Source organism: Jaculus jaculus, chromosome 12 (assembly GCF_020740685.1).
Source record: "Jaculus jaculus isolate mJacJac1 chromosome 12, mJacJac1.mat.Y.cur, whole genome shotgun sequence".
Classification (NCBI taxonomy): Eukaryota; Metazoa; Chordata; class Mammalia; order Rodentia; family Dipodidae; genus Jaculus; species Jaculus jaculus.
The window spans coordinates 76,090,652-76,103,330 of NC_059113.1; the positions used below are offsets into that span (position 1 = coordinate 76,090,652).

General features: G+C 40.7%; 1 protein-coding gene across 11 annotated transcripts in view; it reads right to left on the minus strand.

Moving 5' to 3' along the window:
• The window catches only part of Sclt1 (sodium channel and clathrin linker 1), a 222,541-nt gene that overhangs the window by 87,980 nt on the left and 121,882 nt on the right, over positions 1-12,679 (minus strand). For 7 of the 11 annotated variants that reach the window (XM_045131671.1, XM_045131667.1, XM_045131669.1 and 4 more), the window contains one exon: positions 6,816-6,887. The exons of the other annotated variants lie outside the window; for them this stretch is intronic. In XM_045131671.1, coding sequence (XP_044987606.1) covers positions 6,816-6,887 — 72 coding nt within the window. The remainder of the gene's footprint in view (positions 1-6,815; positions 6,888-12,679) is intronic. 11 annotated transcript variants of the gene reach the window in all.

Here is a 12,679-nt window from a genome sequence, read left to right on the forward strand (position 1 = left end):
GGTTTTTGAAATAAGTCCTGATGATTCTCCCAATTTCACTTATGTCTGTTGTGATCTCTCCTTTTTCATTTTGAATTTTGTTAATTTGGAGTCTCTTCTTTTTTTTGCTTGATCAAATTGGCCAGAGGTTTGTCAATCTTGTTTATTTTTTCAAAGAACCAGCTCTTTGTTTTGTCACTTGCCTTAATTGCTTCCTTGGTTTCCAATTCATTAACTTCTGCTCCTATTTTAATTATTTCTTTCTTTCTGGAGCTCTTTGGGTTGGATTTTTCTTGTTTTTCCATTGCCTTTAGGTGGATGGTTAGGCTATTGATTTGGGATCTTTCTGTGTTTTTTTATGAAGGCACTGAGTGCTATGAATTTTCCCCTGAGGACTGCCTTCATTGTGTCCCATAAGTTCTGGTATGATGTGTTTTCATTGTGATTCAATTCCAGGAATTTTGCAATTTCATTTCTTATTTCATCCACTATCCATTTATTGTTTAAGAGTGTGCTGTTCAGTTTCCAGGTGCCATTAGGATTCTTGGTGGGTCTTTTGTTGTTGATTTCTAGGAATATAGCATTATGATCTGATATCATGCAGGGAATTATGTCTACTTTCCTAAATATGTGGAGACAGTCTTTGTGACCCAGTAGATGGTCTATTTTAGAGAATGTTCCATGGGCTGCTGAGAAGAATGTGTAGTCTGTGGATTTGGGATGAAAAGTTCTGTAGATGTCCGTTAGGTTTAAGTGTTCTATGGTTTTGTTGAGCTGTCTTACTTCCCTGTTGAGTTTCTGTTTGGATGATCTTGCCATTACTGATAATGGTGTGTTGAAGTCTCCAGCTATGATGGTGTTGGTGGTTATTTCTGTTTTATTGTCAAGTAGGTTTTGTTTTATGAACTGTGGTGCCCCTGTGTTTGGTGCATACAGATTTATGATTTTAAGAGCCTCTTGATGTATTGTTCCCTTTATAAGTAGGAAGTAGCCTTCTTTGTCTTTTTTGATTGTTTTTGGTTTGAAGTCAATTTAATCTGATATTAATATAGCTACATCTGCTTGTTTCTTATTCCCATTTGCTTGGAATATTGTTTTCCACCCTTTTACCCTGAGGAGGTTTCTGTCTTTAGTGGTAAGGTAGGTTTCTTGACGGCAGCAGATTGAGGGGTCTAATTTTTTACCCACTCTGTTAGCTTGTGTCTCTTGATGGGTGAATTAAGGCCATTAATATTTAGGGTGATGACTGTGAGATTTGATTTGATCCCTGCCATGTTGTGGTGGTAGAGGTGTGTTGGTGTTTTCTTGGAATTTTAAATTTCTTGTGTCTACTCTGGGTTTGGTTGTTGTGATCTGCTTCTTGTAGGCATTTGTGTTTCGTTATTTGTTTCTTCTTTGTGGAGAATTTCCTGGAGTACTTTCTGTAGGTTTGGTTTTGTGTTCATATAATTGTAAAGCTGAGTTTTGTCATGGAAAGTTTTCCTTTCACCATCTATTATAAGGGAGACTTTTGCCGGGTAGAGTAGTTTGGGTTGGAAGCCATAGTTTCTTGGAGAGTTTCATTCCAGGCACTTCTAGCTTTCAGGGTTTCCATTAAGAAGTCTGAAGTAATTCTGAAGGGGTTTCCTTTGAAAGTGGTATGCTGTTTTTCCCTAGCTGCTTTTAGGATTTTCTCTTTGGTGTCAATGATTAGAGTCTTAATGATAATATGTCTTGGGGAGTTTCTCCTTTGGTCCAGTTGGTTAGGAGTTCTGTTTGCTTCTTGTATGTTGATGGGCCTTTCTTTTAAGAGACGGGGGAAGTTTTTTTTCAATTATTGTGTTAAATAAGTTCTCCATGCCTTTGGTCTGAAATTCTTCTCTATCTGGTATTCCAATGATTCTGATATTAGGACGTTTAAGTGTATCCCACAATTCCCTCATGTTCTGTTCACAGGAACTTTTGAACTTACTGAAATTTTTGGACTCTCTAACTGTTTCTTCCATCTTGTCTTCCAGAACAGATTTTTATCCTCTACTTCGCTGACTCTACTCTTAAGAGCCTCTAGTGAGTTTTGGACTTGTTCAATTAAGTTTGCATTTTCTACTACTTTCCTATGTATCACTTCCATCGCTCTTTCTAGCTCCCTTTTCAACTCATTTTCTGATTTTCCTGATGATTCTTGGAAATCATTCTTGCATTTCTTTGTTTTCATTTAGTGTGGCCAGCTGATTTTTAAGGTTCTCTTTTTATTCACTCTCCCTCAACTCTCTTAGCTCTCTTTGAATTCCTTCCAGTGTCTTATCATATTGCTCTAGCTTAGTGATGATAGCATCCACACGATTATCTGTCCTTTGTAGCTTTCCTGCAAGTTCTAGCAGTAGGTTGGTCAGGGTTGCATTGCTCATATCTTCCACTTGATGTTCTGATGCTAAACACTCTTCTATGTTTTGGTTAGATATGATCCTTTTTGGACTGGGTGATCAGTCTGGATTTTCTTGCATTTTATTTTTCATGTTATTACTTTTGCGCTGTGGTCTACCCATGTCAGTGTATGGGCAGGTAGGTGGGTTGAGCAACCTGGGCTCTGGCTCAGTGAGAATCCAAGGCAGCCTAGGGCAGTTGCAAGCAGCCTGGGTTTTTGCTCTCTCTTGCCAAAGCCGCCTATCTACTGTCTGACAGGGGCGCCAAAGTTGCCTGAATTCTCACCAAGTAATGCACCAAAGCTGCCTGCCTTCGAGCTTGAAAGGGGACTGAGGTAGCAAGCCCTGAAGCTGCCCAAACTGGCTGGGAACACTGGGACCTGCAAACAGTCTTTGCTCTCCTGCCTCAGAGGAGTGGGGGATGGGTGGCGATGGACAGGTAGGGGATGACACCTGAGCTGGCGCTAGTGACTCTGTGTGGGCTTGTGTGGCCCTTGCTGTGGGAGTGGGCCCGCTGCACATGCAACTGTAGTGCAGAGGCAGCTGATGCGGGCATGGTATCGGGACACAGCAGAGGCTGGCCGGCAGCCACCTCATCATAGCTGAGGTGGCCCCGGCGGGAGTGCAAACCGAACACAGCGTGCCAGCACACGCGATCAGACCACAACAGCCTAGTTACCCGCACGGTCAGTGCAGCAGGCTGGCGGGCGCGTGATCAGAGCACAGCCGCTTGGGGCGTGGGGTGCTGCGGCTGTATGGGGCGGGGTAGACTACCCACCCGAGAGGGGATCCGTGATTCCCTGTTTTTCCCTACCCTGTTCCCTCCCACTGGCAAGAAGACCCTGATAACCCTTAATTTCTTGCCTTTGTTTCCCTGGTATCTGCAGCGCAGCTAGGCAGTCACCATCTTGGCCGTTTATATCCTGAATTTTTTTTTTCTAGTTATTATTTTACTTGTTTGAATTTCATAGCCATGCTGTTGACTTTTTTTAGATACTCTGCCATCTCTCCAGCATGCCATGCTGCTGACTTTTAAAATCTATATTGCTGAATTTTAATAAACATTTTATTGACAAGTTTCATACACATAGACAATATACCATGATCATAATCCCCTCCAGGTACCCTATCTTTGATTTTATAATTTTTGCTTTTATTTATTTGAAAGTGACAGAGAAAGAGGCAGGCAGAGAGAGAGAGAGAGAGATCGAGAGAGAGAGGGGGAGAGAATGGGCGCGCCAGGGCCTCCAGCCACTGTAAACAAACTGCAGACTCATGTGCCCCTTCGTACATCTGGCTAATGTGGGTCTTGGGGAATCGAGCCTCGAAATGGGGTCCTTAGGCTTCACAGGCAGGTGCTTAACTGCTAAGCCATCTCTCCAGCCCCCTATCTTTGCTTTCCATCATAACCCCCCTCCATTGAATCCATTTTTGTTTCAAACTAGTCCCTGTTGTGTTTTAATGTCATCATCCCTCCACCCCATTATGCAGGTCTAGTTCAGGTAGCCTCAGCCACTGTGGGTAAGAGTACCGCAGCTGCTTTGTATCTGGAAGATGCATTCTTTCCACAACTCTTTCTCAGTGGTGCCTGAGTCTTGGAGGGTGTTATAGAGATGTCTCCCTTAGAGCTGAATAATACACTGTCAGTTCTCAGAACTGTAATGAGTTTTGGGTCTCTTCAGTAACCACCTCCATTTGAAAAAATAATTTCCCATAAATAAAATTAAGAGAAAATTTATTATATGGGCATAATCACAGGCATTCAAAGGGCTGTTGGGTGGGCACAATATATTCATCTAGCCAGACAATAGTAGTAGTTTTCTCTCTAGAGCTTATGACCTTCCCAGCCATAAGCTTTTAATTAGGTTTTCAGTGTCAGGCATGAATTTCCTCTTATGGGGCAGGCCTCAAATCCAGAGAACAGTTCATTCCTTCTGCAACAGACATGCCACCATCACAACAATTGGCACATTTAGCCTGCCTGGCAAGCTGTGAAGCTTGCAAGATCCACTACTGGTTAAAATTATTGATTATTTTTCTCCAACAGGCTTCCCAGTCTTTCCAGCATTATGATAGCTAAACATTTTATCCAGGTCCTTAATTAATTTCCTTACTTCATTCACCTGCTTGTGTGCATCTTCTTTGATTTCACTGATCATTTTTAGAAATAGACTTTTGAATCCCTTGTCTGTCACTTCAACCATTAAAATATCTTAGGTTTCATGAGTTAGAACATTTTGGAGGAGTTCCATTACCTAGCTTCCTCATGTCTCTAGTGTTTTCTGTTCTGATTAGTGCATCTGTTGAGATGGATATCTGTTTGATTTGATTTTGGGGCTTCTTAGTGAGCAGTCTTCTCTTGAGGACTCAATCTTCAGTGCTACTCAGAGGATACAACATACTGCTTGTGAATGAGTTTTGTTTGCCTTCCCTTGAGGGGAAGCCAGGTGGAGTGGTTTCTTGTTTTTGAATAGCCTTTATGTTCTTGTAGACTTTTTATTTGTTCCTATCATTCCTCTTTTTGTCCCCCCCCCCTTTCATTACTCACCATTCACTAGACTGATCTCTGCCTGTGGTAAAAATTGGTATTTCATTTCTACCACAGATTGAAATTACAAATGTATTTATTTGTGTGTGTGTAAGTGTGGGTGTGAATTCCACGGCATGCATGAGGAGCTTAGAATACAACTTTTGGATCCATCATTGTTCTACCTCATTTGAGGAGGAGCAAGATGCAACTATTATTATTGTTATTTGTTTATTACTGTGGATAATCAGTCCATGAAATAGTACAAGCAAACTAACAAGAAGTAACCATTGGGCTGGAGAGATGGTTCAGCAGAAAAAGGTACTTGCTTGCAAAGTCTAATGGCTGGGCTTTGATTCCAAGTACACACAAAAATCTAGATGCACAAATTGGCTCATATGTCTGTAGTTTGTTTGCAGTGTTAGGTGGCCCTGGCACAATTATATTCTCTCCGTGCTTGCAAACAAACAAACAGATTAATATTCTTTACAAAAGTAACTCATTGGTGTTATTACACTCAAGACTTCTATGCATGAGTAAAGCCTCATAATATATACATACAGTCTGTAGAATGTGAAAAAAACGAATGTGATCCATCTTTCAGAGATATTTAAATATACTGTACATAAATCCTGTTGTAAGTAAAATTCTTTTTTTTTGAGGTACTTACATCTAATTGGAGATAGATTTTCCTAAAGGGAGAGCATGAGTATACCACTGACATTTGGTCAACATACACTAATGCACATTTTTTATTTAGGAGACATAATTCACTCTTAAATTTTATAACAGAACAGTTATACAAGAATTCACTAGGGGGCTGGGGAAATGGCTGAGCAGTTAAGGAATTTGCCTGCAAAGCCTAAAGACACCAGTTCAATTCCCCAGGTCCCACATAAGCCAGATGCACAAGGGGGCACATGTGTCTAGAGTTCATTTGCAGTGGCTGGCGGCCCTGGTGCACCCATTCTCTCTTTCTCTCTGCCTCTTCCTCTGTCTCCTCTCTCTCAAATAAATAAGTAAATTCCTTAAAATTCTTGTATTTTTGTTATCTTGCAAGTGAAATCATTAGATTTGAGTTCATTGGATCTTCAAAGTTAAATTTATATTACTAATGGGATCTCTAGTTACACAAGTATTCTTTTCCTTTCTTCTTTTTAACTTACTTATCCTTCAGTATTCATTTTCTTGAGGGAAAAGTTTTCCTGTCTTTCTTCCTTCCCAGTGTCATACATTTCTCTTTCTCCCTGATCTCCAAAATGAACCCAGCACATGGCAAAAGCTGCAGAGGGGTAGTTTTCTGTTTGTGCCCTATTTGTGTTCTCTGTCTGTGGTAGTTTGAATATGGTAACTTGAAGGTATGAGACCAAATACTCATGTGTTTTATTAAAATTACAGCTTATTATTTGGGTCTCCAGGCACTAGGCTGGAGGAGGTGTCATGGGAGGTGGATCCTAGAGTCCAGCCTTAAGGTATGTATGGGCAGATCTGATTCTAGTCCAAAGGTATGGACAGCAGTTTTAGCACTGGTGGTTTATGTTTCCTAGTGTTGGTGTTTGCTTGCTGCAGTTTCTTCTCTCTGCTTGGACATATGGAAATAAGCAGCTTTTTCCCGAGATTTGTAGGACTGAAATATACCCTTTATTCACGGGTGTTTGTCCCAGAAACAAGGAGCTGACAACACTGTCAAAGAGAAGTGAAATATGATAAATGATACCTATCCTGCTCAATTATAAGCCATCACCTGCAGAAAACATTTACTGGAATATCACTTCTATTCTAGACCACAGTATAGGTTCATAGTTTTAATAAATGTATTTAAAATAATTGAATTATCAATACCATGTATCTTGTCCATTAAGTAATCAATATCTGGAGAAAAATATCAATATAGTCTTTTCACATACCATTTGAAGGGCTGAAAGTTCTTCCCTTAATTGAGAAATCAGTACCTCATACTGTTTTTTAGTGCTTTCAACCTATAAATTAAGACATCATAATTTAGGTAAAAAATAAATATAATTACTGAAAAAAATTAGAATGATGTATTTTATTAAAAAAACTATCAGTTTTAGGGTATTCATGTTATGTATACAAGTAATAAGTATCTAAAAATTTTTCAGGAGGTGGGTGTGGTGGCACATGCTTATGAAACCAGCACAAGAGAGGCTGAAGCAGGATGACTTTGAGTTCAACACCAGCCCGGACTAAGAAGCAAGTTCAAAGCTAACTTGAGTTATATATGTATACCAAGTCACATCACAAAAATCCAAATCAAACCAAACCAACCCAAAACAAAACTAGGCCAAGTACTGTACATACAACACTTATCTAGCATACCCAAGGCCCTGGAATCTTTAGCCATGAAAAACAAACAACAAAAGTTGTCAGCAGAATGAAAGAAGTAAAAATTGAAAAGTATATTAAAAATAATGACCATCAATTTTTTTGGCTTCAGGATCTTGGACTTGCGGGTAAGATGGCTGCATGAGAGTCACACCAAACCTGCCTAGGGAGGGATTTAAGCAAAACCATAGCAAGAGACACTTTTATTCCGAAAAGTGAAGGTGTATAGGGTTTTATCAGCCACAGCAGAGAAGCAGGAGAGACCAGGATCTACTAGAAAGGAGGAAACTGGCAATAATGCCACAGAGACACTTGTGGCCATGCATTTGTCTGCCAGAACCGGCGCCCAGCTGCAAGAACAAACAAGGGGATTTTCCAACCTCATCAAACCTAAAGGGGAGACAGCAGAGATCAGCTAAGTAGCTGCTGAAAGGCATACATACTGGTGGGACCAGCAGAGCAGTTCAAGTAAAACTCCAGGCTTCCTGCACTCTCCAATTCCCAAACCATCAGAACTGCCAACCTCCAGAGAACACATTCAGCCACCAGCAGGCCATCCAGCACAGCAGATCAGAACACCAGATCCACAGCACAACATAGAGGGATGAAGGAAGGCATTCAGCTTTGGAGAGACTGGAAGCCACCCTAAAAGGTAACGAGGCCGACTGACAAAAAAGCAAGTACACAGGCTTGCACTGGAAGTGCTAATCTCTCTTTCCATGTCAGGGCAAATTATGGGTTACATATTCATGGTTGGCTTATCCATACTCAAATTAAACTGTATTTGGCAGTTGACTTTGTTGCCTTTAATGCTTTCAGATTCATAGGGCCTTTGTCTCTTTCTTCTTTCATTATTGGGGGCAGGGTCTGAATCAGACCCAGGTTGCCCTGGAACCCATTTCAGAACAGAAGTTTCAGTCTTCTAGCTGACAGAATTAAGGGTGTAGAGCAACACACACCCTTAGGGGTTGTACCTTTATAAGGTTTTTTTTTTTAAATTTTTATTTATTTATTTGAGAGCGACAGAGAAAGAGGCAGATAGAGGGAGAGAGAATGGGTGCGCCAGGGCCTTCAGCCACTGCAAACTAATTCCAGACGTGTGCGCCCCCTTGTGCATCTGGCTAACGTGGGTCTTGGGGAGTTGAGCCTCGAACCCGGGTCCTTAGGCTTCACAGGCAAGCGCTTAACCGCTAAGCCATCTCTCCAGCCCTAAGGTTATCTTTTTAATCCCCAAACTTGCATAAACTGTGCTGGTTTTTATTGAATGTGTATACTGTTCAGTTGATGTTTAGAATTTTGCCTGTAAATTGTTTGACCCAGCCCACAAGAATACTTGAATAGCAGGCAAACCCAACCCCTAGGATTACTTCTGTGGTTGGATTGGAGTACAAGAGCTACACTTGGTACCTTGAACTCCTACTCTGCAAGTATATAAAGTAGGATTTCCACATCTAAGAGAACCACAGATAATTAGAAAACCCAAGCATCAAATCAACTCAGGATGTAAAAATCGCTATATTATAATACAAGAAACATAAAGAATCAAGACAATAAAGCCCCACCAAACATTATAAATCCATCAGAAATGACCCCAATGAGAATGTTTTAGATGAAATGCCTCACAAAGATTTTTTTAAAAATGATTTTATCTATACTCAAAGAAATCAAAGGACTCAAAGAAGAAACAAGAGAATTAAAGAAGAAAACAAACTACTGAAGGAATTCCAAGATAACACAGGAAACCAGCTTAATGAAATAAGGAGGTCATTATAAGACACAAGTAATGAAACAGGAATACTGAAGAAAAACCAGGCAGAAATTCTAGTACTGATAAACAGTTAGTGAAATGAAAAAAACTCTGTGGAAAGTCTCACAGGTAGAATGGATGAAGGAGAGAACAGAATATCTAAACTAGAAGACCAGGAGACAGATCTAATAGAGTCCAACAAAGAGAAAGGTAAGCTAATAGGAGGTATGGATGGGAAGTTCAAGATACACAGGACACTATGAAAAGATCAAACAAAAGAATTTTAATCCAAAGGCATAACAGACATTTTCAACAGAACCACAAGAGAAAATTTCCCCAAATTGGTAAAGAAACGTCAATGCAGATTCAGGAAGCTTTTAAAACATCAATCACACAAACACTGGAAAGAACTTCTCCTAGCCATGTTATAATTAAACTACTAAGCACACAAACCAAAGAAAATATATTGAAAGCAGTTAGAGAGCAAAAGCAAGTCACCTATAAAGGCAAGCCCATCAGGGTCACAGCAGATTTCTCAACATAAACTTTAAAAGTCAGAAGGGCTTGGAATGATGTATTCCAAGTTTTGAAAGACAACAGCTGTCAACCAAGATTATTTTATCTCACAAAGCTATCTATACAATTTGAAAAGGAAATAAGAATATTCCACAACAAATGCTAAAGGAATTTATGACAACTAAGCCAGGTCTACAGGAAATATATGAAGAAATCCTTTATGCTGAAGAGAAACCAAAGCACACACTCTAGGAAACAGGAAAAAAATACACCATACTCAAATAACAGTTGAAACAAGAGAATAAAGGGAAATCAGGAATCGCTAAAAAACAAGAAAAGTGGTGAGAATAAACACACACCTTTCAATAATAACTCTTCATATCAATGGCCTCAATTCCCCAATCAAAAGACACAGGCTTGCAGACTGGATTGAATAGCAGGATCCTGCTGTTTTGTTGCCTCCAGTTAATTAATCTCTCAATAAAAGATGGAAATTATATTCAGGTGAAAGGATGGAAAAGAGTATTTCAAGCAGGGGTAGCTATACTAATATCTGACAGAATAGAATTCAAAACAACATTGAGGAAAGATAAAGAAGGTCACTTTACACTGATCAAAGGAACACTCCAAGAGGGGGACATTACAATCCTAAACCAATATACACCTAACATGGAGGCTCCCAATTTCATCAAACAAACACTATTAGACTAAAGGTCACAGATAACACCACACACAATTGTAGTGGGTGGCTTCAATAACCCACGCTACATATAGGACCCTGAAGACTCTACTTGCAAATTGTTAGAGTTGATACACACTTTATAATCATGCAGCAGGATACAAATTAAACACACAGCAATCTGTAGCTTTCCTATATACTAACAACAAACATGTGGAACATACAATCAGGGAAACTCTCCCACTCACAATTATCTCAAAAACATAATAAATAAATAAAGTACCTTAGAATAAACCTAACCAAGGAAGTTAAGGATCTCTACAATGAGAACTTTGAAACACTCAAGTGAGAAATTGCACAAGATACTAGGAAATGGAAAGACATGCCATGTGCTTGGATTGGAAGAATCAATATTGTGAAAATGTCAATCTTACCAAAAGCAATCTACACATTTAATGCAATCCCCATTAAAATTCCAATGGCATTCTTCCAGTAGAAATAGCAAAAAAGAATCCTAAAATTCATTTGGAAGCACAAAAAACCTCCAAGAGCCAAAATAATTTTGAGCAGCCAAATAAGGCTGGTGGAGAAAAGACAGCCTCTTTTTAAGTGGTGCTGGGAAAACTGGATATCTTTATGTACAAAGATGAAATAAATAGATCCTTCTCTCTCTCCATGTATAAGAATCAAGTCCAAATGGCTTAGGGGCTTTAATATCAGACCCGAAACTCTGAAAAATGCTAGAGGAAAAGGTAGGGGAAACCCTTGAACATATTGGCATAGGCAATGACTTTCTGAATATAACCCCAGTTGCTCAGGAAATAAAACCACTGATCAACCACTGTGATCTCATGAAATTATGAAGCCTGCAAGATGGCGACTGCCTAACTGTGGTGCACATCCCCAGGAAAGAAAGGCAAGGCACTAAGGGTTCACTGGCCTTATTAGGGCAAAGCAATCTCTAATAGATTGCCAGTGGGAGGGTGCAGAGGGAAAAAAAAAAAAAAACAACAACAGAGAATCACTGATTCCCTCACTTATGGGTAGCCCACAAGTCCCCTAAATGCCCTCAAGCAGCTGCCATACCCAACAGTTCCAGCTTCAGGATACCCCTGCACTTATGGGAGGAAAGGCGACCCAGGCCAACATAGTTCCTTCCACCTGCCTCTCTGCACAGGGGCGATTGCCCTAACACCCCCACCCACATGGGACCTTAGATAGGCTACGCACGCTGGCCCACTGGAGCTCAGGTACCTTTGGTCCATTTGACTGCCATACACGCACCTGCTTGCACAAGTTTAGCCTCCTTGGCCCATTTGCTTACTTACTGCTCCGGCCATTGCCCATTCACTCATGAGCCCAGGCCCATTCCCGAGCTAAGACTCATTCTGCCTGTCCTCCTGCACCAGAGCAGGTGCAAGCCCCTCCCTGTCTGCTGTGCTGGCTGACCGCCACTGTCTTGTTGCAGGCAAGCTCCAACTGCTTCTGGGTAGAGTGCTCCACTACATGCGATTTTAGGCTGCTTTGGTGCTTGGTGCTTCAGCGTCCCTCAGAGTGCCAGCTCAGGCAGCTTTGGTGCATCACCATGTGACAGCTCAAGCAACTTTGGCATCCCTGCCAGGCAGGAGTTCAGGCTGCTTTAGCATTGTGTTAAGTGAGAGCTCAGACTGCTTGGCATCTGTCTCAGGCTGCTTCAGCTTCCCACTGTGCTTCAGCTCAGGCTGACCCACCCACCTATGTGTTAACTCAAGATCATTCAGCCCATCTGCTTGCCTGAAGGCTAGCACAGGCGCTGGCCCCAAGAGGTACCACTTCCCCCACCCATCGAGACGAGAGTCTCGATGCCTATACACCATGATGGGCAGACCACAGCACAAAACAAATAACGTGAAAAATTAAAAGCAAGAAAATCCAGTTAGATCACTCAATCCTACAATGAACATCTCTAATCAAAACATAGAAGAGTCAATAGGATCAGAACATCTCAATGAAGCTATGAGCAATGCAACCCTGACCAAGCTACTGGTAGAACTTGCAGAAAAGCAACAAAGGACTGATAATAATGTGGATGCTGCCACACGATTAGACTAGACCTAATACATAAGACAATGGAAGGAATTCAAAGACAGTTTAGGGATATGAAAGACAGGGGAAAAAAAAAAAAAAGAGGACCTCAAAAATCAGCTGGCAATGCTAAATGAAGACATAAAGAAATGGAAGGATGAATACCAAGAAGCATCAAGTAAATCAGAAAATGATGTGAAAAGGGAGCTTGACAGAGGGATGGAAACTATACATAGAAAAGTAGTAGAAAATGCAAACCTAATTAAACAAGTCCAAAACTCTCTAGAAGCTCTCAAGAGTACGGTCAACCATGTGGAGGATAGAAACTCCGATCTGGAAGACAAGATGGAAGAAACAGTTTGAGAGTTCAAAAGTTTCAATAAGTTAAAAAATTTCTGTGAACAGAACATGAGGGAACT